Here is a 27,967-nt window from a genome sequence, read left to right as displayed (position 1 = left end):
CAGGAACCACACGTGTGGAGGCACCTGCTTTTATTTACTCAAGTGTTTCCTTTATTTTGGCAGTTACCTGTATATACTTCTGTGGTCATATAAGCGCTATGTATTTGGGACAGTGGGTTGGCTGGAATATCGGTCAAAGCAAAACATCTCTGGACAATTCTGATAAGGGAATGGAGGGAGGATTCATACAAGGAGAGTTCAAATAGATGTATGGACAGATATGAAAGAGAGAGACAAAAGGAGGTTGTGTGTTGAGGATGGAGACAGCGAGAGAGGTCAAAGGTCTCTATCCCTGTCCTCAACCCGGCGTGAGTCGGTCCTCCCGTTCTGATCCCTGCTGTCCTGCCGCCGCTCCGAGGATCCCCTCTTCCTGCTTCGCTCCCGTGAACGGTCTCTGGAGGAGCGCTCTCGATCCCTGGATGACCTGGAAACGTAAACACGGTCTTGTTACACACAAATCTGTGTATGTGTGTTTGTCATGTGTATTTATTATGAAAATAAGCTTTATGATTAAGTGCGCACTTGTTTAAGTAATGAGATGGAACGTGTGTGTGTGTGTGTGTACTCCTACTTGTGTCTGGAGCTGGGCTCGTGGCTGTGGCGGCAGCCCTTGCTGCGGGACCGGCTGCGGTGGCGTCTCCTCCTCTCCCGGTCCCTGGAGCGAGAGCGGGAGGAACGCCGCCTCTCCCGAGACGAGGAACGCGAACGCCGTCTCCTACGGTCGCGAGAGCTGGACCTGCAGCACGGACACAGAGAAGTGTTTTATACAGCAATAAACTAGGAGATAGTGTATTCAATAGGGTTCATATGGCAGTAGATGGCTGGTGGCTTATACTAACCTTCTATGTTCCCTGCTCCTTTCCCTGCTCCGTGATTTGGTCCTATAAAGTGACAGAAAACAATTGATAAGATGCCACAGTGAAAATATCTGCATTTGTCTCCACATACAGTACACGGATCGATTATATTTTCCAAGTAGTGCTGCCATCACCACAGACATGTTTATCAAATTTGCCTACATCAATTTCATTATTTTGGAAAAGTTAAGACCTGTACCCACCTCTTCTTCATCCTCTCCTCCTTCTCTCTCTCCTCTCTCCTCTTCAGACGATCCTGGTTCCTCTTCTCCTGCTTTTCAAGGACGGTTTTCTGATAGAAAATGGTGAGCATTGACATTAGCCTCAGTGTTTAGCATAGACAGTAGCCTCAGTGTTTAGCATAGACATTAGCCTCAGTGTTCAGCATAGACAGTAGCCTCAGTGTTCAGCATAGACAGTAGCCTCAGTGTTCAGCATAGACAGTAGCCTCAGTGTTCAGCATAGACAGTAGCCTCAGTGTTCAGCATAGACAGTAGCCTCAGTGTTCAGCATAGACAGTAGCCTCAGTGTTTACATTAAAATGTGTTCTCATGTTAATACATTCTAATGTCAAAAAGAATGTCCTTGCTGCAAAATTAATCCCAAAAGGGAGATGTTTGCAGTGCTTTAATCCCAAACAATGTCCCTGTATAATCCTCAAAAGGGGAAAGCAGTCAAAAATCCCCTTTTGAGGATTATACATCCACATCTCGCTACGTGTATTAAGTAAGCTATGTGGTCTGAGGTGGTTCAGAGCATACCTTCAGGGCTTCCAGTTTCTCCCTGATCTGGATGAAGCCCAGGTGCAGCTTCCCACCAAAGTGGTCGGCCAGGCGACGGTCGTTGTCGTGGAGACCCAGGTAGGCCGAGCACACCTCGCAGACACGAAGCTTCTGCTGCTGGAAACTGGAGGCAGGCATGGAGTTTCTGTACTCCTCCTGAGAAGGTGAAAACCGAAGAGATGGAGAAAGAGATTGAGTCAGGATAGGAAAGAAGGGGGTCGAGTTCAGTGTGGTGAAAAACAGGACGGTTCCACCTAACCTTGTCCAATAAGAACAAACATTTAATTTTCCATTGCAAAATGTTTTTGCTACGTTGTGCCCTACTGAACACGCCCAGGTCTACATTCCGGGCTAGTTTTTTGAGCGCGTCACTTCTCTCCGTGCTGCTGTGCTGTTTGTTGCTGCTTGGCTACCTGCCAAACTTGTTGTTAATCAATCTTCATTTAACACATTTTACCAACGTCTTAGTTATTGCAGTCGTTGTACTAATAATATACAGGAAAACTTTCGCCTTCTGGTGAAGATAGCCTTGCTGCAATCTCAGCTTCTGATGAATTCGTTAGGCAAGGGCAATGTAATTGTAGGAAAGGATGAAACAGCGTCTGTGCCACCAGTAAGTACAGATAGTAGTATAAATCCCCCCGCACAGTCCCCGTAGCCGGACAATTTTCTCAAGGCTTCTGGAAAGAAATGCTGTCTGCATTCTCAACCGGTGTCGCTCATTCAGCCGACAGAAACTTTCAACCGGTTCTCCCCATTAAGCAACGAGTCGGAGTCAGAGGCCGAGCCTTATTAGGTCTCTCCTTGACCCGTTACGGGGTCTGAGCCACCGAAGCCTCCCACCACTAGCTTTGACTAATTGAAAACCCTAGTCATTGGCGACTCCATTACCCACAATATTAGACTTAAAAATAATCATCCAGCAATCATAAACTGTTTACTAGGGGGCAGGGCTACCGACATAAAGGCTAATCTGAAGATGGTGCTGGCTAAGGCAAAAACTGGCGAGTATAGGGATATTGTTATCCACGTCGGCACCAACGATGTTAGGATGAAACAGTCAGAGGTCACCAAGAGCAACATAGCTTCAGCGTGTAAATTAGCTAGAAAGATGTGTCTGCATTGAGTAATTGTCTCTGGCCCCTTCCCAGTTAGGGCGAGTGATGAGCTCTACAGCAGAGTCTCACAACTCAATCGCTGGTTGAAAACGGTTTTCTGCCCCTCCCAAAAGATAGAATTTGTAGATAATTGGCCCTCTTTCTGGGACTCACCCACAAACAGGACCAAGCCTGGCCTGCTGAGGAGCGACGGACTCCATCCTAGCTGGAGGGGTGCTCTCATCTTATCTATCAACATAGACAGGGCTCTAGCTCCACAATGAGATAGGGTGCAGGCCAGGCAGCAGGCTTTTAGCCAGCCTGCCAGCTTAGTGGAGTCTGCCACTAGCACAGTCAGTGTAGTCAGCTCAGCTATCCCCATTGAGACAATGTCTGTGCCTCGATCTAGGTTGAGCAAAACTAAACATGGCGTTGTTCGCCTTAGCAATCTCACTGGAATAAAGACCTCCTCCATTCCTGTCATTATTGAAAGAGATCTCTCACATCTCAAAATAGGGCTACTTAATGTTCGATTCCTCACTTCCAAGGCAGTTATGGTCAATGAACTAATCACTGATCATAATCTGGATGTGATTGGCCTGACTGAAACATGGCTCAAGCCTGATGAATTTACTGTGTTAAATGAGGCCTCTCCTCCTGGTTACACTAGTGACCATATCCCCTGTGCATCCCGAAAAGGCGGAGATGTTGCTAACATTTACGATAGCAAATGTGAATTTACCCCCCAAAAAATACTGCGTTTTTCGTCTTTTGAGCTTCTAGTCATGACATCTATGCAGCCTACTCAATCCCTTTTATAGCTACTGTTTACAGGCCTCCTGGGCCGTATACAGTGTTCCTCACTGAGTTCCCTGAATTCCTATCGGACCTTGTAGTCATGGCAGATAATATTCACATTGTTGGTGACTTTAATATTCACATGGAAAAGTCCACAGACCCACTCCAAAAGGCTTACGGAGCGATCATCTACTCAGTGGGTTTTGTCCAACATGTCTCCGGACCTACTCATTGCCACAGTCATACCCTGGATCTAGTGTTGTCCCGTGGAATAAATATTGTGGATCTAATAACCCTGGACTATCGGACCACCATCTTATTACGTTTGCAATCGCAACAAATAATCTGCTCAGACCCCAACCAAGGACCATCAAAAGCTGTGCTATAAATTCTTGGACAACCCAAATATTCCTAGAGGCCCTTCCAGACTCCCTCCACCTACCCAAGGACGTCAAAGTACAAAAATCAGTTAACGACCTAACTGAGGATCTAAATTTAACCTTGCCTAATACCCTAGATGCAGTCGCACGCCTAAAAACAAAAAACATTTGGTCACAAGAAATTAGCTCCCTGGTATACAGAAAATACCAGAGCCCTGAAGCAAGCTTCCAGAAAATTGGAACGGAAATGGCACTCCACCAAACTGGAAGTCTACCTACTAGCTTGGAACGAAAGTACAGTGCAATATCGAAGAGCCCTCAGTGCTGCTCGATCATCCTATTTTTCCAACCTAATTGAAGAGAATAAGAACAATCCAAAATGTATATTTGATACTATCGCAAAGCTAACTAAAAAAAGCAGCATTCCCCAAGAGAGGATGCCTTTCACTTCAGCAGTGATGAAGTGATTAACTTCTTTGACGAAAAGATCATGATCATTAGAAAGCAAATTACAGACTCCTCTTTGAATCTGCGTATTTCTCCAAAGCTCAGCTGTCCTGAGTCTGCACATAACTGCCAGGACCAAGGATCAATGGAGACACTCAAGTTTTTTAATCCTATATCTCCTGACACATTCATGAAAATAGTCATGGCCTCTAAACCTTCAAGCTGCATACTGGACCCTATTCCAAGTAAACTACTGAAATAGCTACTTCCTGTGCTCGGGCCTCCTATTTTGAACATAATAAATGGCTCCCTATCCACTGGATGTGTACCAAACTCACTAAAAGTGGAAGTAATAAAGCCGCTCTTGAAAAAGCCAAACCTTGAGCCAGAAAATGTAAACAACTATCGGCCTATATCGAATCTCCCATTCCTCTCAATTTTTTTAGAAAAAGCTGTTGTGCAGCAACTCACTGCCTTCCTGAAGACAAATAATGTATACGAAACGCTTCAGTCTGGTTTTAGACCCCATCATACCACTGAGACTGCACTCGTGAAGTTGGTAAATTACCTTTTAATGGTGTCAGACCAAGGCTCTGCATCTAATGGTGTCAGACCAAGGCTCTGCATCTGTCCTCGTGCTCCTAGACCTTAGTGCTGCTTTTGACACCATCGATCACCACATTCTTTTGGAGAGATTGGAAACCTTAGTTGGTCTACACGGACAAGTTCTTGCCTGGTTTAGATCTTATCTGTCGGAAAGATATCAGGTCGTCTCTGTAAATGGTTTGTCCTCTGACAAATCAATTGTATGTTTCGGTGTTCCTCAAGGTTCCGTTTTAGGACCACTATTGTTTTCACCATATATGTTAACTTTCACTGCTATGCAGACGACACACAGCTATACATTTCGATGAAACATGGTGAAGCCCCAAAATTGCCTACCCTGGAAGCCTGTGTTTCAGGCATAAGGAAGTGGATGGCTGCAAATGATTTACTTTTAAACTCTAGGTCCCAAGAAATAGAGAGATCTTTTGTTGGATCTGAGAATTAATCTTGATGGTTGTAGTCGTTAAAAAAAAAGAAAAGGACCTCGACGTTACTCTGGACCCTGATCTCACTTTTGACGAACATATCAAGAATATTTCAAGGACAGATTTTTTCCATCTTCGTAACATTGCAAATATCATTGTCCAAAAATGATGCAAAAAAGCTAATCCATGCTTTTGTCACTTCTAGATTAGACTACTGCAATGCTCTACTCTCCGGCTACCCGGTTAAAGTACTAAATAAACTTCAGTTAGTGCTAAACACGGCTGATAGAATCTTGACTAGTACAAAAAAATCTGATCATATTACTCCAGTGCTAGGTCCTATGATTGAGTGTAGTCTGGCCCAGGGGTGCGAAGGTGAACGGAAAGGCTTCCTGTTAAGGCTAGGGCTGATTTCAAGGTTTACTGCTAACCTACAAAGCATTACATGTGCTTGCTCCTACCGATCTCTCCGATTTGGTCCTGCCGTACATACCTACACGTACACTACGGTCACAAGACATAGGCCTCCTTATTGTCCCTAGAATTTCTAAGCAAACAGCTGGAGGCAGGGCTTTCTCCTTTAGAGCTCCATTTTTATGGAATGGTCTGCCTATCCATGTGAGACACGCAGACTCGGTCTTGACCTTGAAGTCTTTACTGAAGACTCATCTCTTCAGTAGGTCCTATGATTGAGTGTAGTCTGGCCCAGGGGTGCGAAGGTGAACGGAAAGGCACTGGAGAGACAAACCTGGCCGGTTCCCGTCTCTCCATTGGGATTCTCTGCCTCTGACCCTATTACAGGGGCTGAGTCACTGGCTTACTGGTGCTTTCCATGCCGTCCCTAGGAGTGGTGCGTCACTTGAGTGGGTTGAATCACTGACGTGACCTTCCTGTCAGGTTTGTCACCCATCTGACTCGTGCAGTGGAGGAGATCATTGTGGGCTATACTCAGCCTTGTCTCAGGGTAGTAGGCTGTTGATATCCCTCTGGTGGTGTAGGGGCTGTGCTTTGGCAAAGTGGGTGGGGTTATATCCTGCCTGGTTGGCCCTGTCCGGGGGTATCGTCGGACGGGGCCACAGTGTCTCCCGACCCCCCGTCTCAGCCTCCAGTATCTATGCTGCAATAGTATATGTGCCGGGGGGCTAGGGTCAGTCTGCTATATCTGGTGTTATTCTCCTGTCTTATCCGGTGTCCTGTGTGAATTTAAGTATGCTCCTTCTAAATTCTCTCTCTCTCCCTCCCGGAGGACCTGAGTCCTAGGACCATGCCTCAGGACTACCTGGCCTGATGACTCCTTGCTGTCCCCAGTCCACCTGGTTGTGCTGCTGCTCCAGTTAACTCTTCTGCCTGCGGCTATGGAACCCTGACCTGTTCACCGGACGTGCTACCTTGTCCCAGACCTGCTGTTTTGAACTCTCTCTCTCTACCACACCTGCTATTTCAACCTCTAAATGCCCGGCTATGAAAAGCCAAGTGACATTTACTCCTGATGTACTGACCTGTTGCAACCTCTACAACCACTGTGATTATTATTTGACCCTGCTGGTCATCTATGAACATTTGAACATCTTAGAGAAAAATCTGGCCTTAATGGCCATGAACTGTTATAATCTCCACCCAGCACAGCCACCCCTCAGAGCCTGGTTCCTCTCTAGGTTTCTGCCTTTCTAGGGAGTTTTTCCTAGCCACCGTGCTTCTACATCTGCATTGCTTGCTGTTTGGGGTTTTAGGCTGGGTTTCTGTATAGCACTTTGTGACATCTACAATATCAAAGATGGCGTAGCAGTGCGGCCGTGTATTCTGTAGTGTGCTCGTGTAAATAGCCAGTTTTAATATATATATATATATATATATATATATATATATATATATATATATATATATATATATATATATATATATATATATATATGTATATTTCTCAATCTTGCTTTTCATCCTTCAACTAAATATACTTTCCTGCAACCCGCCTCACCCAATGTGGAACGGATTCTATTATTTCTTATACCTTTTTATCTAGAACCGGCTGAAAATAGCCAGCTAACTAGCTACTTGCTATTAGCCACCGTTAGCGGTTTTCACCATTGTCCGTGGCCTGCACTACCTACCAGCCAGCTCTAACCTGGACAATTATCGGCCAGTCTGCACAGCGCGCTATCGACCCAGAACATATCAGATTTTCTGCCGGAATCACTGAATCACTGAATCACTGGACCTTTAACACCGGATCATCGCAACTAGCTTGCTGCAACCGAATGGATGTTGTTATTGGCTAATCACCACTGTCCCGAAGCTAGCACCAGTTAGCCTTGAGCTAGCCTCGAGCTAGGCCCATCTCCCGGCTATCTACTTCTCTGTCAACCGGACGGGACATCCTAGTGTCGACACGGAGCCCCGCTGATCCATCACGACTGGTCTGCTGACGTAATTGCCTGATGTGGTTTCAACAGGCTTCCCGTTGCGACGACCACGAAGATCAATATGCTAGCCCCGGCCCGCTAGCACACGCAATCAACAGCCTGTGCCGTAGCAGCCATCGAACTGCTCCCGGACTCACCTATTGCTGTTCACTGGACCTTATGATCACTCAGCTACACAGCTGATGCCTGCTGGACTGTTCCTTTACACGGTACCCCATCCTGTTTATCTGTTTAGCCTCAGCCCAAACTTTCGTCGCCATTACCAGTTGTTGTCTTAGCTCTCTCAAATAACACCTGTGATTGCTTTTTGCCTCTCTCCCATGTCAATATGACTTGCCTATTGCTGTTTCGGTTAGTTCTTATTGTACCATTTCACTGTAGAGCCCCCAGTCCCGCTCAACCTGCCTCAGATCGCTCCTTTGTCCCACCCCCCACACGGAGACCGGCTCAATCAGCGCCTCCAGCAATGCTCTCTCTTTCATCGTTACCCAATGCTTAGGTGTACCTCCACTGTACTCATATCCTTCCATATCCTTGTCTGTACATAATGCCCTGAATCTATTCTACAACGCCCGGAAACCTGCCCCTTTTATTCTCTGTACCCAACGCACTAGAAGACCAGTTCTTAAAGCCTTTAGCCATATCCTTATTCTATTCCTCCTCTGTTCCTCTGTTGATGTAGAGGTTAACCCAGGCCCTGTAGCCCCCAGTATCACTCCTACCCCCCCAGGCGCTATCATTAGTTGACTCCTGTAACCGTAAAAGCCTTGGTTTCTAGCATGTTAACATCAGAAGCCTCCTCCCCAAGTTTGAGTTATTCACTGCATTAGCACACTCTGCCAACCCTGATGTTCTAGAAGTGTCTGAATCCTGGCTTAGGAAGGCCACCAAAAATGCAGAAATGTCCATCCCCAACTACAAAATGTTCCGTCTAGATAGAACTGCCAAAGGGGGCGGAGTTGCAATCTACTGTAGAGATAGCCTGCAGAGCTCTATCATACTATCCAGGTCTGTGCCCAAACAGTTTGAGCTTCTACTTCTAAAAATCCACCTTTCCAGAAATAAGTCTCTCACCTTTGCCGCTTGCTACAGACCCCCCTCTGCCCTCAGCTGTGCCCTGGACACCATATGTGAATTGATTGCCCCTCATCTATCCTCAGAGTTCTTACTGCTTGGTGACCTAAACTGGGATATGCTTAACACCCCGGCCGTCCTACAATCCAAACTAGATACCCTCAATCTCACACAAATGATCAAGGAACTTAGCAGGTACAACCCTAAATCCGTAAACATGGGCACCCTCATAGATATCATCCTGACTAATTTACCCTCTAAATACACCTCCGCTGTCTTCAACCAGGATCTCAGCGATCACTACCTCATTGCCTGCGTCCGTAATGGGTCCGCGGTCAAATGACCACCCCTCATCACTGTCAAACGCTCCCTAAAACACTTCAGCGAGCAGGCCTTTCTAATTGACCTGGCCCGGGTATCCTGGATGGATATTGACCTCATTCCGTCAGTAGAGGATGTCTGGTTGTTCTTTAGAAGTGCTTTCCTCTCCATCTTAAATAAGCATGCCCCAGTCAAAAAATTCAGAACTAAGAACAGATACAGCCCCTGGTTCAACCCAGACTTGACTGCCCTTGACCAGCACAAAAATATCCTGTGGCATACTGCATTAGCTTCAAACAGCGCCCGCAATATGCAACTTTTCAGGGAAGTCAGGAACAAATATACACAATCAGTTAGGAAAGCAAAGGCTGGCTTTTTCAAACAGAAATTTGCATCCTGTAGCACTAACTCCAAAATGTTTTGGGACACTAAAGTCCATGGAGAATAAGAGCACCTCCTCCCAGCTGCCCACTGCACTGAGGCTAGGAAACACCGTCACCACCGATAAATCTACAATAATTGAGAATTGCAATAAGCATTTTGCTACGGCTGGCCATGCTTTCCACCTGGCTACCCCTACCCCCAGCTCTGCACCCTCCGCTGCAACTTGCCCATGCCCCACCCCGCTTCTCCTTCACCCAAATTCAGATAGCTGATGTTCTGAAAGAGCTGCAAAATCTGGACCCCTACAAATCAGCTGGGCTAGACAATCTGGACCCTTTCTTTCTAAAATTAGCCGCCGAAATTGTAGCAACCCATGTTACTAGCCTTTTCAACCTCTCTTTCGTATCATCTGAGATCCCCAGAGATTGGAAAGCTGCCGCAGTCATCCTCCTCTTCAAAGGGGGTGACACTCTAGATCCAAACTGTTACAGACCTATATCCATCCTACCCTGCCTTTCGAAAGTATTTGAAAGCCAAGTTAACAAACAGATCACCGACCATTTAGAATCCCACCGTACCTTCTCCACTATGCAATCTGGTTTCTGAGCTGGTCATGGGTGCACCTCAGCCACACTCAAGGTCCTAAACGATATTATAACCGCAATCGATAAAAGACAGTACTGTGCAGCCGTCTTCATCGACCTGGCCAAGGCTTTCGACTCTGTCAATCACCACATTCTTATTGGCAGACTAAATAGCCTTTGTTTCTCAAATGACTGCCTCATCTGGTTCACCAACTACTTCTCAGATAGTTCAATGTTTCAAATCGGAGGGCCTGTTGTCTGGACCTCTGGCGGTCTCTATGGGGGTGCCACAGGGTTCAGTTCTCGGGCCGACTCTATTCTCTGTGTATATCAATGATGTCGCTCTTGCTGCTGGTGACTCTCAGATCTCCCTCTACGCTGACGACACCATTTTGTATACATCTGGCCCTTCATTGGACACTGTGTTAACAAACCTCCAAACGAGCTTCAATGCCATACAACACTCCTTCTGTAGCCTCCAACTGCTCTTAAACGCTAGTAAAACTAAATGCTCTTCAATCGAACGCTGCTTGCAACCGCCCGCCCGACTAGAATCACTACTCTCGGCGGGTCTGACTTAGAATATGTGGACAACTACAAATACCTAGGTGTCTGGTTAGACCGTAAACTCTCCTTCCAGACTCACATTAAGCATCTCCAATCCAAAGTTAAATCTAGAATCGGCTTCCTATCTCGCAACAAAGCCTCCTTCACTCATGCTGCCAAACTTGCCCTCGTAAAACTGACTATCCTACAAATCCTTGACTTCGGCGATGTCATTTACAAAATAGCCTCCTACACTCTACTCAGCAAATTGGATGTAGTCTATCACAGTGCCATCCGTTTCGTCACCAAAGCCCCATATACTACCCACCATTGTGACCTGTACGCTCTTGTTGGCTGGCCCTCACTACATATTCGTCGCCAATCCCACTGGCTCCAGGTAATCTATAAATCACTGCTAGGCAAATCCCCGCCTTATCTTAGCTCATTGGTCACCATAGCAACACCCACCCGTAGTATGCGCTCCAGCAGGTATATCTCACTGGTCAACCCCAAAGCCAACACCTCCTTTGGCCTCCATTCCTTCCAGTTCTCTGCTGCTTTTGACTGGAACGAACTGCAAAAATCTCTGAAGCTGGAGACTCATATCTCCCTCACTAACTTTAAGCATCAGTTGTCAGAGCACCTTACCGATCACTGCACCTGTACACAGCCCATCTGTAATTAGCCCACCCAACTACCTCATCCCCATATTGTTATTTATTTTGCTCATTTGCACCCCAGTATCTCTATTTGCACATCATCTTCTGCACATCTATCACTCCTGTGTTAATACTAAATTGTAATTATTTTGCACTATGGCCTATTTATTGCCTTACCTCCATAACTTTCTACATTTGCACACACTGTATATAGATTTTCTATTGTGTTATTGACTGTACGTTTTGTTTATCCCATGTGTAACTGTGTTGTTTTTATCGCACTGCTTTGCTTTATCTTGGCCAGGTCGCAGTTGTAAATGAGAACCTGTTCTCAACTGGCCTACCTGGTTAAATAAAAGTGAAATAAAAAAATAAAAGTAAAAAGGGCTTTATAAATAGATTTGATTGACTGATTGATTTGATGAAAAATAAACATGCCGTGAGGAAAACAACCCCTCCTCCTCACCTCAGCGTCCCTCTTTCTGCTGCGAACCTTCTCCACTTCCTGTAGGACCTTCTGGGCCTCGTCCACATTCCCCTCGGCACCCAGCTGCTCTGCCTTGGCCAGGAGCTTCCCGATCTCCTCGTTCAGCTCGTGGACCGTCTCTGCCTGGAGAATAATACAAACAACACATGTCAACAACAGCATATATCGCGTCAAGATCAGAAAGTTTTCAACAACATGTCATCCTTACACTCCACAATAAGATTCAGTGAACAAGGTTAATCTTGCCCTCTCACCTTTTCAGCCACCTCCGCACTGATCTCGTCTTGGGTCTCAACCAGTCGTTTCTTGGCCAACTCTGTTCTCCGGTCGCAATCGGCGATGAAGGACTCCAGATGATCCACAGCCTATAGTCAACAACAGAAAAGTAAACTCCATACAAGTCAATGGAACACAGACTGCTGCACTGGTAAAATGAACTGGGAGAAGTACAACTTACTTGCCCCTGAGGGGATAAATTAAGTTGTATTTAAAATCGAACTGACTGATATCACTTACGTCAAGCTCGAAGAAGAGGTCTCTCTCCTTGGAGGCAATTTCATAGTCGGCCCGGAGTGCCAGGTCGTGGGTCTTTGCACATTCTCCTAGATCCATACGCTGTTGATGAAGTCAAAGTCAGCCAGACAAGACACAGCCATAGTTCCAACATAGTCTGCAGTGAACTACTTCAGAAAGTTAACAGTCACGTCACAAAATATTCACTTCAACTGCTGATTCAATAATCATATTTGGGTAACATGAAGATTCCCTACCCTAGAAACTAATATGTAACCCTGTAAAGAGATATGTTTATTATAATAGCTAAGATGTTAATACAAATACCTTGCATTGAAATACAAAGTCACTTGTGGGATATTAGGTTTTTTCATTGTGTTAAAATCACTATTTCCTATTGAGGTGATTTACATTAAATTCTACACTGTCTCTTTAAGAAAGTCAAGACTGAGTGACAAGCAAGAGATGTGTCATAACCATGGATGCAAACTGGCAAGGGGTCCAAAAATGTGAAAAAAGAATTTGCACGGAAACACGAAAAATCTGTGGAAACTGCAAGAAAATGTGCATATTTTCAGAGTAGGGTTGTCACAATACCAAAATTGTACTAACGATGTGATACCAGGCCGAAGGCCTACCTGTGGGCAGGAGGAATACAAATGCATAATGTTCTGCATTTCATTGTGGCAGTAAGGGGAAAGCACACTAGGCCTATATGAAACCATCTTTAGCCTACTCTTCAGACAACTTTACACACAGCCTCTCACTCACTCCCTCTCCCACACACACACTTTTTTTTTTCCTCTCTCACACACACACACACCCCTCCCAAAAGTGACGCACCAAATAGAATTTAAGGAACACTAGAAAAATATTGATTTGATTCAGATTTAGCTTAGAATTACATTGATTAGGCATATGAATCCTACCTTTAAAGCATCTCTGAGTAGCCATCTATCCCTTTTTTCCTGTGCCATCCACCTTTGTGCATAGCCAAGGTATCATGTTGTTAGCTAGCTAGCCAGGTAACATGACTAAACAAGGTTGTTTGTTATCAAACCAAAAACTTGCGGCCAGCGACATGGTTTATAAAATTATATAAAATGTGTGCCAATTCGCAGTAGAAAGGGGAGAAGGTACAGTACCAGTCAAAAGTTTGGACACACCTACTCATTCAAGGGTGTTTCTTTATGTTTACCATTTTCTACATTGTAGAAGAATATTGAACACATCAAGACTATGAAATAACACATATGGAATCATGTAGTAACCAAAAAAGTGTTAAACAAATCAAAATATATTTTATATTTGAGATTCTTCAAAGTAGGCACCCTTTGCCTTGACAGCTTTGCACACTCTTGGCATTCTCTCAACCAGCTTCATGAGGAATGCTTTTCCAACAGTCTTGAAGGAGTTCCCACATATGCTGAGCACTTGTTAGCTGCTTTTCCTTCACTCTGCGGTACAACTCATCCCAAACCATTTCAATTGGGTTGAGGTCCGGTGATTGTGGAGGCCAGGTCATCTGATGCAGCACTCCATCACTCTCCTTATTGGTCATATAGCCCTTACACAGCCTGGAGGTGTGTTTTGGGTCATTGTCCTGTTGAGAAACAAAATGACTGTACCGCTAAGCACAAACCAGATGGGATGGCGTATCGCTGCAGAATGCTGTGGTAGCCATGCTGGTTAAGTGTGCCTTGAATTCTAAATAAATCACTGACAGTGTCACCAGCAAAGCACCCCCCACACCATCACACCTCCATGCTTCATGGGGGGCACCACACATGCAGAGATCATCCGTTCACCCACACTGCGTCTCACAAAAACACGACGGTTGGAATAAAAAATCTCAATTTTGGAGTCACCAGACCAAAGGACAGATTTCCACCGGTCTAATGTCCATTGCTCGTGTTTCTTGGCCCAAGCAAGTCTTCTTCTTATTGGTGTCCTTTAGTAGTGGTTTCTTTGCAGCAATTCGACCATGAAGGCCTGATTCACGCAGTCTCCTCTGAACAGTTGATGTTGAGATGTTTCTGTTACTTGAACTCTGTGAAGCATTTATTTGGGCTGCAATCTGAGGTGCAGTTAACTCTAATGAACTTATCCTATGCAGCAGAGGTAACTCTGGGTCTTCCTTTCCTGTGGCGGTCCTCATGAGAGCCACTTTCAAAGTTCTTGAAATGTTCAGTATTGACTGACCATGTCTTAAAGTAATGATGGACTGTCATTTCTCTGCTTACTTGAGCTGTTCTTGCCATAATATGGACTTGGTCTTTTACTAAATAGGGATATCTTCTGTATAGCACCCCTACAGTGGCTTGCGAAAGTACCCCCCCCATCTTGGCATTTTTCTTATTTTGTTGCCTTACAACCTGGAATTAAAATGGATTTGGGGGGGTTGTATCATTTGATATACACAACATGCCTACCACTTTGAAGATGCAAAATAAAAATGTTTGTGTGAAAAAACCGAAAACTTGACCACCCCCACACCCCCTAAGTCAATACTTTGTAGAGCCACCTTTTGCAGCAATTTCAGCTACAAGTCTCTTGGGGTATGTCTCTATAAGCTTGGCACATCTAGCCACTGGGATTTGTGCCCAATCTTCAAGGCAAAACTGCTCCAGCTCCTTCATGTTGGATGGGTTCCGCTGGTGTACAGCAATACCACAATTGGATTGAGGTCTGGGCTTTGACTAGGCCATTCCAAGACATTGAAATGTTTCCCCTTAAACCACTTGAGTGTTGCTTTAGCAGTATGCTCAGGGTCATTGTCCTGCTGGAAGGTGAACCTCCGTCCCAGTCTCAAATCTCTGGAAGACTGAAACAGGTTTCCCTCAATAATTTCCCTGTATTTAGCGCCATCCATCATTACTTCAATTCTGACCAGTTTCCCAGTCCTTGCCGATGAAAAACATCCCCACAGCATGATGCTGGATGGTGTTCTCGGGGTGATGAGAGGTGTTGGGTTTGCGCCAGACATAGCGTTTTCCTTGATTGCCAAAAAGCTCAATTTTAGTCTCATCTGACCAGAGTACCTTCTTCCATATGTTTGGGGAGTCTCCCACATGCCTTTTGATGAACACAAAACGTGTTTGCTTATTTTCTTCTTTAAGCAATGGCTTTTTTCTGGCCACTCTTCCGTAAAGCCCAGCTCTGTGGAGTGTACAGCTTAAAGTGGTCCTATGGACAGATACTCCAATCTCTGCTGTGGAGCTTTGCAGCTCCTTCAGGGTTATCTTTGGTCTCTTTGTTGCCTCTGATTAATGCTCTCCTTGCCTGGTCCGTGAGTTTTGGTGGGCGGCCCTCTCTTGGCAGCTTTGTTGTCTTTCCATTTTTTAATAATGGATTTAATGGTGCTCCGTGGGATGTTCAAAGTTTCTGATATTTTCTTATAACCCAACCCTGATCTGTACTTCTCCACAACTTTGTCTCTGACCTGTTTGGAGAGCTCTTTGGTCTTCATGGTGCCGCTTGCTTGGTGGTGCCCCTTGCTTAGTGGTGTTTCAGACTCTGGGGCCTTTCAGAACAGGTGTATCTATACTGAGATCATGTGACAGATCATGTGAAACTTAGATTGCACACAGGTGGACTTTATTTAACTATGTGACTTCTGAAGGTAATTGGTTGCACCAGATCTTATTTAGGGGCTTCATAGCAAAGGGGGTGAATACATATGCACGCACCACTTTTCCATTATTTATTTCTTCCGATTTTTTGAAACAAGTTCTTAAAAATAAAAAAATATTCACCAATTTGGACTATTTTGTGTATGTCCATTACATGAAATCCAAATAAAAATCAATTTAAATGACAGGTTGTAATGCAACAAAATAGGAAAAACGGCAAGGGGGATGAACACTTTTGCAAGGTACAGTACCATGTCACAACACAACTGATTGGCTCAAACGCATTAAGAAATAAAGAGATTCCACAAGTTAACTTTTAACAAGGCACACCTGTTAATTGAAATGCATTCCAGGTGACTACCTCATGAAGCTGGTTGAGAGAATGCCAAGAGTGTGCAAAGCTGTCATCAAGGCAAAGGGTGGCTACTTCGATGAATCTCAAATATAAAATATATTTGATTTGTTTAACACTTTTTGGGTAACTACATCATTCAATGTGTTATTTCATAGTTTTGATTATTCTACAATGTAGAAAATAGTAAAAATAAAGAAAAACCCTGGAATGAGTAGGTGTGTCCAAACTTTTGACTGGTACTGTAGCTCAGGTAATATGGGGCATAACCTTTGAGTGGTTTGGGCTAGAAACTCGCGGATTTCAGTGATGTAAAGGCGCAAGCATGGATGTCACCGTGCTCTATTTGTCCTCTATGGCAGTGGCATTTAGAGGCTACGTGACAACAAAAACTAGTCAGACTGGCCTGCTTGTTCTTACCGGCGAAATGAAAAGATACCTATCCATTTCGCTCGCACAGCAAGCCGCGCTAATATTTAAAACAAATGTAACAGAAACCCCATCACTGTCTGCACATCCCAGCTCACCATCACGGCTAAATAACATTTTAAAACTGATGGAGATGCGCAGAAGGAACCGACGGCGAGAAGCAGCTAAGTAGGCTAATGGCTGGTGAGGGGATGCGACTGGCTGCTCACAGCTGTCACAGGTGATATTGGATGAAGCACCCATTCTGATATGACGTCACACTCTGAACTCTGTTTGATATTCTATTTGTCGGACGCATAGGGATGCATTCTGTGCTCAGTCATTCATTTCGAGAGAGAAGGTAGTGATCACACAGGGACAAGATCTGGTCGCGCCTCTTTGATATCTCAATGGGTGCACACAGAAGAAGTTATAAGTATAATTTAGTTGCTAATGGCAGCCTACAGTACCCCAGCTGGCCTTCAACTAGAGTTCCTCAATGAGAGGGGCAACACTGAGCTAGCCTGTAACGTCACTTCCTGGAGTAGCTCAAACTTCGCATGTTATGTCTCCATGAGACGCCATCTTAACAGACTTCATTTGGCTTCAATGTGTTATTGAGTCTTCACATAGGAATGAATGGTGTCACGTGATCGATGGCTTTGTCCATTCATATATACACAGTGTACAAAACATTAAGAACACCTTCCTAATATTGAGATGCATCCTCTCTTTTGCCCTCAGAACAGCCTCAATTCGTTGGGGCATGGATTCTACAAGGTGGCGAAGCGTTCCACAGGGATGCTGGCACGTTGACTCCAATGCGACCCACAGTTGTGTTAAGTTGGCTAGATGTGCTTAGGGTGGTGGACTATTGTTGATACACACGGGAAACTGTTGAGTGTGAAAAACCCAGCAGCGTTGCAGTTCTTGACACAAACCGGTGCGCCTGGCACCTACTATCATACCCCGTTCAAAAGGCACTTAAATGTTTTGTCTTGCCCATTCTTCCTCTTAATGGCACACGTACACAATCCATGTCTCAATTGTCTTAAGGCTTCAAAATCCTTCATATCTTTCACCTGGTCAATCTATGTCATGGAAAGAGCACGTGTTCATAATGTTTTGTACACTCAGCGTAGTCATCGGTAGCAGAAGACGTATTGTAGGCCGTTAGTTTACTCCAATCAGGGGAGGGGTAAGTAGGGTTGAAAAATAAGGGGGGGGGGGGGAATGGGGCATTACAAATGATGCAAACAATTAGTTGGATAGATTTAGGGTTTAATCTGCAATATTAAAGCTGAAGAGATTTGTCAATAATTCATTGCTATGATCATTGATCTCCTAAAGAACATTTTAATTGTAAGAAGCCCTTTTCCTTTCTTTATGTTTAGCTAATGAGGTAACATGATTGAACAAGGTGTTAACAAATGGTTCATGCCCGTGAGTAGTTTCAGAATGGCTGCGACATGGTATATGCCACCAGAAGGAAAGAAATCGTAGCGCCGGCAATATGGGTCATAAGTTTTGAACTGTTTGGGCTAGGGACAAGCAAAGCCTAATCATTACAATAATTAATATCTGGTTGATTTTTTCCCTAGGTACTCTGGTGCTTCCATATAAAAATGTAGGAGCATATGCGACCAAAATGGTTGCACTTTAGAGCACTGGAGGTAGAGACGGGAACAGTAATAGTTGGAATAGTACCAGAAGTATGGACACTGACTGTAGGCCTCATATGTAGACCATTAACTCCTGCATAATTAAGTGTTTCTTGCAGTAAAATGATACACCAAATGTTAATATTGTCTCAGGAACAAGAGTAGAGAAATATGATTGATCTATTTCAGCATCTTGAGAGAATGTGAATGCATGGATAGGGACTGTTGTGTACCTTAAACGTGATTATTCTTTTCAGCAACATAAAAGCTGACAGTATTTCATTTTTCAACCACATAAAATATGCATCCAAGATCCACTGAAATACTATCAGAAACATGTTGGATCATTTTCACAGCTTTTCATTTCTTTAAAACTGGTCAAACTGATGACATTCAGACATTTTGTACGTACAGTGCCCTCAGAAACTATTCATACCACTTGACTTATTCCACGTTTTTACAGCTGGAATTCAAAATTGATTATTTTTTTATCACCCATCTAAACACAACACCCCATCACAAAGTGAAAACATAATGTTTTTAGATTTTTTTGCAAATGTACTGAAAATGAAATGCAGAAATCTCATTTACATAAGTATTCACACCCTTGAATCGATACGTCAGAATCACCTTTGGCAACGATTAGAGCTGTGAGTCTTTCTGGGTAAGTGTCTAAGAGCTTTGCACACCTGGATTGTACAATATTTGCACATTATTATTTTAAATTCTTCAAGCTCTGTCAAGTGGTTGTTGTTCATTGCTAGGCAGCCATTTTCAAGTCTTGCCATAGATTTCCAAGCCGATTTAAGTCAAAACTAACTAGGCCACTTGGTAAGCAACTCCAGTGCATATTTGGCCTAGTGTTTTAGGTTATTGTCCTGGTGAAAGGTGAATGTCTCCCTGTGTCTGTTGGAAAGCAGACTGAACCAGGTTTTCCTCTAGGATTTTGCCTTCGCTTAGCTCTATTCCATTTATTTTTATTCTAAAAACTCCCTAGTCCTTGACAATGACAAGCATACCCATAACATGATGTAGCCAATGTGTATTTTCTCAAATACAGTGCATTCCAAAAGTAATCAGACCCCTTGACTTTTTCCACATTTTGTTACGTTACAGCCTGAAATATCACATTTACCTAAGTATTCAGACCCTTTACTCAGTACTTTGTTGAAGCACCTTTGGCAGGGATTACAGCCTCGAGTCTTCTTGGGTATGACAGATCTTTTGCTATGAGACTCGAAATTGAGCTCAGGTGCATCCTATTTCCATTGATCATCCTTGAGATGTTTCTACAACTTCAATGGAGTCTACCTGTGGTAAATTCAATTGATTGGACATGATTTGGAAAGGCACACACCTGTCTATATAAGGCCCCGCAGTTGATGCATGTCAGAGCAAAGACAAAGCCATGAGGTCGAAGGAATGGTCCGTAGAGCTCCGAGACAGGATTGTGTCAAGGCACAGATCTGGGGAGGGGTACCAAAACATTTCTGCAGCATTCAAGGTCCCCAAGAACACAGTGGTCTCATTTGGAACCACCACTCTTCCTAGAGCTGGCTGCCCGGCCAAACTGAGCAATCGGGGGAGAAGGGCCTTGTTCAGGGAGGTGACCAAGAACCCAATGGTAACTCTGACAGAGCTCCTCTGTGGAGATGGGAGAACCTTCCAGAAGAACAACCATCTCTGCAGCACTCCACCAATCAGGCCTTTATGGTAGAGTTGCTAGACAGAAGCCACTCCTCAGTAAAACGCACATGACAGCCTGCTTGGAGTTTGCCAAAAGGCACCTAAAGGACTCTGACTATGAGAAACAAGATTCTCTGGTCTGATGAAACCAAGATTGAACTCTTTGGCTTGAACGCCAAGCGTCACGTCTGGAGGAAACCTGGCACCATCCCTACGGTGAAGCATGGTGGTGGCAGCATACATGCTGTGGGGATGTTTTTCCATCGGCAGGGACTTGGAGACTAGTCAGGATCGAGGGAAAGATGAACGGAGCAAAGTACAGAGAGATCCTTGATGAAAACCTGTTCCAGAACCCTCAGGACCTCAGACTGGGGCAAAGGTTCACCTTCCAACAGGACAACAACCCTAAGCACACAGCCAAGACAATGCAGGAGTGGCTTCGGGACAAGTCTCTGAATGTCCTTGAGTGGCCCAGCCAGAGCCCGGACTTGAACTCGATCTAACATCTCTGTAGAGACCTGAAAATAGCTGTGCAGCGACGCTCCCCATCCAGCCTGACAGAGCTTGAGAGGATCTGCAGAGAAGAATGGGAGAAACTCCCCACATACAGGTGTGCCAAGCTTGTAGCGTCATACCCAAGAAGACGAGGCTGTAATCGCTGCCAAAGGTGCTTCAACAAAGTAAAGGGTCTGAATATTTATGTAAATGTTATATTTCTGGTTTTTATTTTTAATACATTTGCAAACATTTCTAAAAAACAGTTTTTGCTTTGCCATTATGGGGTATTGTGTGTAGATTGATGAGGAAAATGTTTTATTTAATCCATTTTAGAATAAGGCTGTAATGTAACAAAATTTGGAAAAAGCCAAGGGGTCTGAATACTTTCCAAATGCACTGTATGTAAAAATAGCCTACATAAAGCCAACAGATAAAAACATTGCAGGCTGCAGGTAGAAAATACCAGGATAAAAAAATAATCCTATAAATCACATTGGCTACAAATGGCCTATCTGCAACGAACTTGAAACAACTATTAACTTGGGTCCGGCCTGAAGCTTGTGCTAGCGAACTTGCAACATTGTATAAAATATTCTGGGCCCTCAGATTCTCCAGAGCCAGTGAGCTCAGGACAGACACAGCTGTAGGCCATTTGTGTAAGGGATAAGAAGCAGTGCTTGACTTGGGCAGGAGCTCACCGGAGCCAAATACCGGCACCTCAAATGTTCTACTACTTGAGCTCCTGTTCCTCTTATAGCATATTAGCTCAAAAGAATTGTGGAGCTCCTGCACCTAACTAGAAAACAGTACCGGTACCCAAAATGAGTACTGGAACCTATTTCAGTCCAAGTCAAGCACTGACAAGAAGTAATCAGGTAGGCCTATTTTATGACATTTCCACTGGATCAGAGCATTACATTTTTACCTTTCATGCTGAGTGGTTATTGAAAAGGAGAGAGCGGGAAAGATTTTTCAAATAGCCTACATTGAGGAACTATTGTCATTCTCAATAGATGTTAAAACAGACTTTGTTTGCTTGCTGTTTGAGGTGAAGAAAACATTACTTTGAGAAGCTCCACAGATCATTAGTGGTGGTGCGTTAAGCCAATCAGAAATACTATCAGATCCCCAAATTTGTGCGCAGGCCAGGTAGCCTATAGGCCTATATACTTCTATGCGTAATCAACATTGTATTTTGTTTGGAGAGCTCCTGTCAATGACTAAACTGAATTGACAAAACTCGTAAATGGAATGAAATAAACCAAAACTTGTTTCTCACAAGTGTAGCATAGGTTGTGCACTCTGCAAACAATGGTAAGACTGGAATAATAATATATACACATGAACGCATTAACAGAGGAAGGCCCAAAGAATTGTCAAAGACTCCAGTCACCCAAGTCATAGACTTCTCTCTGCTACCGCACGGCAATCGGTACCGGAGCGCCAAGTCTAGGTCCAAAAGGCTCCTTAACAGCTTCTACCCCCAAGCCATAAGACTGCTGAACAATTAATAAAATGGCCACCCGGACTACTTACTCGCTGTTTATTATCTATGCATAGTCACTTTACCCCTACCTACATGTACAAATTACCTCGACTATCCTGTACCCCCTCACATTGACTCGGTACCGGTACCCCCTGTATATAGCCTCGTTATTGTGTTACTTTTTATTTTCTTTAGTAAATATTTTCTTTACTCTATTTCTTGAACTGCATTGTTGGTTAAGGGCTTGTAAGTAAGCATTTCACGGTAAGGTTGTATTCGGCACGTAACAAATACAATTTGAATTGAAATTACCATAACCAAACAAACATTGTTGATTAGAAATTATAAGAATTAACAGTAAATGTATTACTGGTGATATACAGTGCATTCGGAAAGTATTCAGACCCCTTCCCTTTTTCCAATTTTGTTACGTTACAGCCTTATTCTAAAATATATATATTTTTTATCTCATAAATCTACACACAATACCCCATAATGACAAAGCGAAAACAGTTTGACATTTTTGCACATTTATCAAAAATAAACAGAAATACCTTACATAAGTATTTAGCCCCTTCGCTATGAGACTCGAAATTGAGCTCAGGTGCATCCTGCCTCCATTGATCATCCTTGATGTTTCTACAGCTTGATTGGAGTAAAGCATCTGAATACTTATGTAAAAGTGAGTTTGTGTTTATACAGGATGTACCAACCCCACCTACCGTCAACCAATCATGTCAATGCGGAGCTATACAGAGCCCTCCGCATTGTTACAACATTTGGGAGGCGCATGGCGATGCGGTACTGAGCTCGATATGGCCTCTGCATGCCTCTGGAGGCGCCACAATTGCGTCACACCCTCCATATGGAGCCTCTGACAACATTTTCGGATCAATCATAAATTGGCTTTTAGTCTAGGCCTCCACAATGGATTAGTTCACTGAGATGGGCGTATAGAGTTACATATATTTGCTACTGCTCGACTAAAAAAATATTGGTTGACCAACAGCCTATCGACCAAACAATCAACCAGTAGACTAATTGGGGTCAGCCCTAATTTCTTCGCAATTTTTTGGGCAGTTTTACCTTAGTGCCTTACTGCGAACAGGATGCATGTTTTGGAATAATTTTATTCTGTACAGACTTCCTTCTTTTCACTCTGTCATTTAGGTTAGTATTGTGGAGTAACTACAATGTTGTTGATCCATCCTCAGTGTTCTCCTACCACAGCCAAATAAACTCTAACTGTTTTAAAGTCACCATTGGCCTCATGGTGAAATCCCTGAGCAGTTTCCTTCCTGTATCTTTGTGGTGACTGGGTGTATTGATACACACTCCAAAGTGTAATTAATAACTTCACCATGCTCAAAGGGATATTCAATGTCTGCTTATCTACCAATAGGTGTCCTTCTTTGTGAGGAATTGGAAAACTTCCCTGGTCTTTATGGTTTAATCTGTGTTTGACATTCACTGCTCGACTGAGGGACCTTACAGATAATTGTATGTGTGGGGTACAGAGATGAGGTAGTCATTCAAAAGTCATGTTAAACACTATTATTGCACACAAGAGTGAGTCCATGCACCTTATTGTATGACTTGTTAAGCACATGTTTACTCCTGAACTTATTTAGGCTTGCCATAATAAAGGGGTTGAAAACGTATTGACTCAAGACATTTCAGCTTTTTAATCTCCCCGGTCCCTAAATGTCCTCGCTCCACGAGAGAAGCAGAAATGTAAGAGAAAACTTTACCAACGTCAACTAGATTATTGATAATGCATTCTTTCATTTTATCGATGTAGGACATTCTTCTGGTGAGCAAGGCTTTGTTTAGTATTCTAGAGCAACAAGACAAGTTGACTAACAAATAGCCTACCAAATGTCAGAAATTTAGAGTAGAAGAATATCTAAATGAGGCTTTAAAAAAAATACGTATTCCCCACACCCCCTTTCAAAAAACAAATTTCGCCGTCCCTGCCTGGAGGAGACACAATGGAAGAAGAGAGTGCTTAGTCTGCTTACAGTTCCGGAGAGGATGTCGTGGGGACAGCAGTTCAGGAGATGGCTTTTGCAGACCCGCTCATCAGTGAATTTGACCCTCTGCCGCGTCTCATCCCCTGAAACAGTACAAAACCAACAGTCAGAAAGACCTCACATACTCGTCCACTAGAGCGAGGTATCCAATGCTTTAGCATAACTATGTGTGCCCATATTAGGGTAAAGGGGCATAGATTTGACAATTTGTACAATTGCATCTTGGGATTCTCCTTATTGGGATGAAATGAACAGATATATTGAACTACAATGTATGGTACTGGCAGAATGTGTGCCTTTGGACAGTATTCACGACATCCACTTGGGGCCTGCATTGGGACCTGAGTGGCGTGTCCCTGATGGCTTGATGTATTTTCTGCCGTGACTTAGAGGCTTACCTTACCAGAGCCTCGATACTACATGAATCATGTAATAATATAGGCCTACGTTTCGCTAAGACTCAGACTGACTTTCCACTTTCATTATGTCTTTCTGAAAGCACCTGTTCAACTAAAGAATATTGCCCTATAGAATCACAACATGGTAGTAAGCCTACTGTATGGGTGTTCTTATGGTTACTGTATGGGTGTTCATCAGGCTACCTTGGTCTCATGAGATTGTCACTCAGCGTAACTGGGCTACCTGTGTCACTCTAACAGCTGTTAGGAGGAGATCTAGCTGACACACTAACTCCAACAAAATAAAAGGCCATTAAAAAAAGATTTAGGCTTGGCCTATAGGTGGCGCCAAGCAAGTCCCTGACACAAATGGAACATAGAAAATGAAAATAAAACCAAGAAAAAAAATGTTAGTTTTATACACACTGCGAGCTGCAACATATACTGTACCCATCTGCATCTTCAAGACCTCAGCTGCAGAATTTTAAACCCACTGTAGAAAAGTATAAAATGGGAACTGTTTTCTTGCCCATACCTGTAGTAAGGAAGTTGATATGAATGATACACAAGTCAGATTGTATTGCTTGACAATAGACGTCTTGCTTGACAATAGACGTCTAAAGCTCCTTGGCTTTCAGTGCAACCAGACAATGTCTTAGTTCAAGCTGCATGTACTACTTCCAAATTGTAATTCAAAGAGTCATTGAAGATTTTAATGTCCTTTGTTGTGATGCTAAAAAAAAAGTACAACAACTTCCGGAAAGCAAACAATTGTTTGGATTACTATTATTCATAACAGCTTTAAAAATCATGTGACTCACGGCTCGATGAACATGAGGCTTTTCTGCAACTCCTTTGCAGATTGATGTAGGCTGGCAAAGATACACTGAACCTTTATGAATAAAATAAAGGGGCCACAATTGTTCAATTTGTATGCAACATATGTACGGGAAAAATTTGAATTCATCTCAACACTCACACACAACCTCACTCGACACAAACTCACTTTGTTAGTCTGATTAAGCCCAAAGACGAACCATGGATTGAAGTCAGCTTATCCGACTCTATATGTTACCATTGTAGACATTACATCCTTACTAAATGGCGGCTGTTATATTTTTAATGTTTGTATCCTTGTAGCCAGATACGTCATTTACTATAGAAGTGGTGCTTGTACAAATGCTACACAATATAGTAGATACTGTGCACTGTATGACTAACTGTTTTAACCTCCTGTCAATGACATGCAGACTCTCAACACTGTAAAAAATATTGTGCTAGTTCTACTTTTTTAAAATGAGTTTACTATTTGCATCAGCTTTTCTAGTATTTCCAACATGAGGTATTCTTATGTATAATATATATACTTAACCTTTGGTGTTTCAAACACATTATATTAAGTCCAGCATCTAAAAAATGTGATCAATTCCAAAACTGTTATTATTCGTTAGAGCTACTTCATATTTTTGATTGTTACTTCCAGTGATCATGTCTTATTGTTAAACATTGTTTTCTGCTTTAGATTATTAGCCATTTTAACCCACTTTCGCAGGCATTGTTGTGGAGGTAGCGCTGCAAGCATTTTAGGATGATGCATTTGCCTCTGTCATTATGGGTTGTGTGTATAACCTTGTTGATGGGGGTATTAGGTGGTCTCATCTTTGAAAGTAAATTTGCTTGACAGTTTTGATACCTGTTTATCATCATCCATTACACCTCATAGCACAACAAACTGCTTAATACTTACATAGAAATATACTTTTCTTTTTTTAAACATGCATATAACATTGTAATAGTATCTCAAGTCAAAAAAATATATATACCCACAATGTTCTAAAAACAGAGTTACATGGCAAGTTGTTGCAAGAACTTAACATTCTTAAGTTAATTGAAAATATTATGAAAATGTAGCTATAACATGAGTTTTATCCCAGATTTTTCAGGGACCTCTTGAAAACTCTGAAGCACCCAGGGGCCCTATAGTTGAGAATCACTGATCTAGACGGCTGGTCTATCAACAATTAATGGCGAAATGGACGTCATTAGCTATGGATACAAACATTAAATCGTGAAACAACAACTAGGCCGGGGCCAAATCATGAATGCGCTCCTTTTATATCACACAGACGTCCTCTTGTACGCCATTCATTAAAGGTATGGCCATCTGACACACGCCACAAAAACTAGTTCGCTAGGCTAACTGCAAGCCACTGGCTCCATCTTTTAGCTAGCACGCTAACAAGCTAGCCACCGCCTTTTCGCTACTCACCATCCCTCGCAGTCCCCATTAGTTGATCGAGCAAAGCTCTCATTTGAGCTTGGGCCGACATTGCTGTGGGTAAATTGTTTAAAGCTTCTCCCCACAACAAATACGATAACACTGTCTATTGAGGCGTATCCTATATTATTGATGAAATATGTTTACTCTTTGGACAGGCTTCTTCAACGATCTCGCCAGGCCCTTCTTTCGCAATTGAGGAAATGACGACACCTTCTATTATTGAAAACACGCCCATATGCTAGAATTGGCCAATTGGAGTGGTGGTTGGTAAGAGAACTAACCAATCACAGCCACTTGAACGCAAATTAGCTCATTTCACGTATCCTAACCAGAGAGGAAGAAGCGAAGCGAGAGGTTTCACTCTCGCCAAAATCTGTCCAAAATAAGATTAATGCGTTTCTATGGGCTTATTTTAGACCTAAGCTTGTCGTCTTCCTTCCCGCAAGGGGAGAACGACTGCCCCCCATAGTATAGCTCAGTGCTGCCACCTCTCATTGAAGTCACGGAAATTCAAGGCTGATCGCGGTACTGCAGGCATTGTCAGCAGAAAACAGGATCCCCTATTATATAGTGAATGGAAAAATGACAATCTTCGTGGTCAATCTTCGTATAAATAAAACAATGTTTCGAAGACAATCTTGGTACCAATAATTTCTTCTAATACATGTATTGTCCTTTAACCGATTATTTTACAATTGCACACAGAAGAAGTTATAAGGATAATTTAGTTGCTAATGGCAGCATGCAGTACCCCGGTCGGCTTTCAATTTGAGTTACTCAATGAGAGGGGGCAGCACTGAGCTAGCCTGCAACGCCACTTCCTGGAGTAGCTCAAACTGCATGGAATGCAGCATAGATGGCACTTTCAATGCCGCGTTCAAAACAACTGGGAAGTCGGAAAAATACGAGGTCAAATCATGACGTCAGTGATCTTCAGGTTGGAAAGTTGAGCTCTAGAAAGTGTCCGGAGTTGGAATTCAGAGTTGGATGACCGTTCAAATATTATTTTTTTAGTCGGAGCTTGTTTTTTCCAAGTTCCCAGATGTTATGAACGCACTGAGGTCGGAATTGAGATTTACGAGTTCCTAGTTGAACGCCCCACAGTGGAGGTGTCATAATACCCATAAAATCTAGAGGTCAAACAGGGAAATG

The 27,967-nt window shown here is 43.3% G+C and overlaps 1 protein-coding gene across 2 annotated transcripts; it reads right to left on the bottom strand.

Annotated features, from left to right (window-relative positions):
* LOC121547227 (putative RNA-binding protein Luc7-like 1) lies at positions 1 to 27,022 on the bottom strand. Of its 2 annotated transcripts, XM_041858387.2 has the most exons (11): positions 26,804 to 26,938; positions 25,356 to 25,426; positions 24,125 to 24,219; positions 12,384 to 12,482; positions 12,122 to 12,232; positions 11,847 to 11,990; positions 1,619 to 1,795; positions 1,061 to 1,149; positions 840 to 881; positions 572 to 736; positions 1 to 424 (listed from the first exon to the last, which is right to left on the bottom strand). In XM_041858387.2, the coding sequence occupies exons 4-11, from the start codon at positions 12,477 to 12,479 to the stop codon at positions 277 to 279; spliced, it is 972 nt and encodes a 323-aa protein (XP_041714321.1). In that variant the 5' UTR covers positions 12,480 to 12,482; positions 24,125 to 24,219; positions 25,356 to 25,426; positions 26,804 to 26,938; the 3' UTR covers positions 1 to 276. The 2 variants fall into 2 exon arrangements, with proteins under 2 accessions (XP_041714321.1, XP_041714320.1); XM_041858386.2 differs by lacking the exon at positions 25,356 to 25,426 and having other exon boundaries at positions 26,804 to 27,022.
* Between the last annotated feature and the right edge of the window lie 945 nt (positions 27,023 to 27,967).

This window comes from Coregonus clupeaformis, chromosome 31 (genome assembly GCF_020615455.1).
Source record: "Coregonus clupeaformis isolate EN_2021a chromosome 31, ASM2061545v1, whole genome shotgun sequence".
NCBI lineage: Eukaryota > Metazoa > Chordata > Actinopteri > Salmoniformes > Salmonidae > Coregonus > Coregonus clupeaformis.
This window is presented reverse-complemented; position numbering and strand designations above follow the sequence as displayed.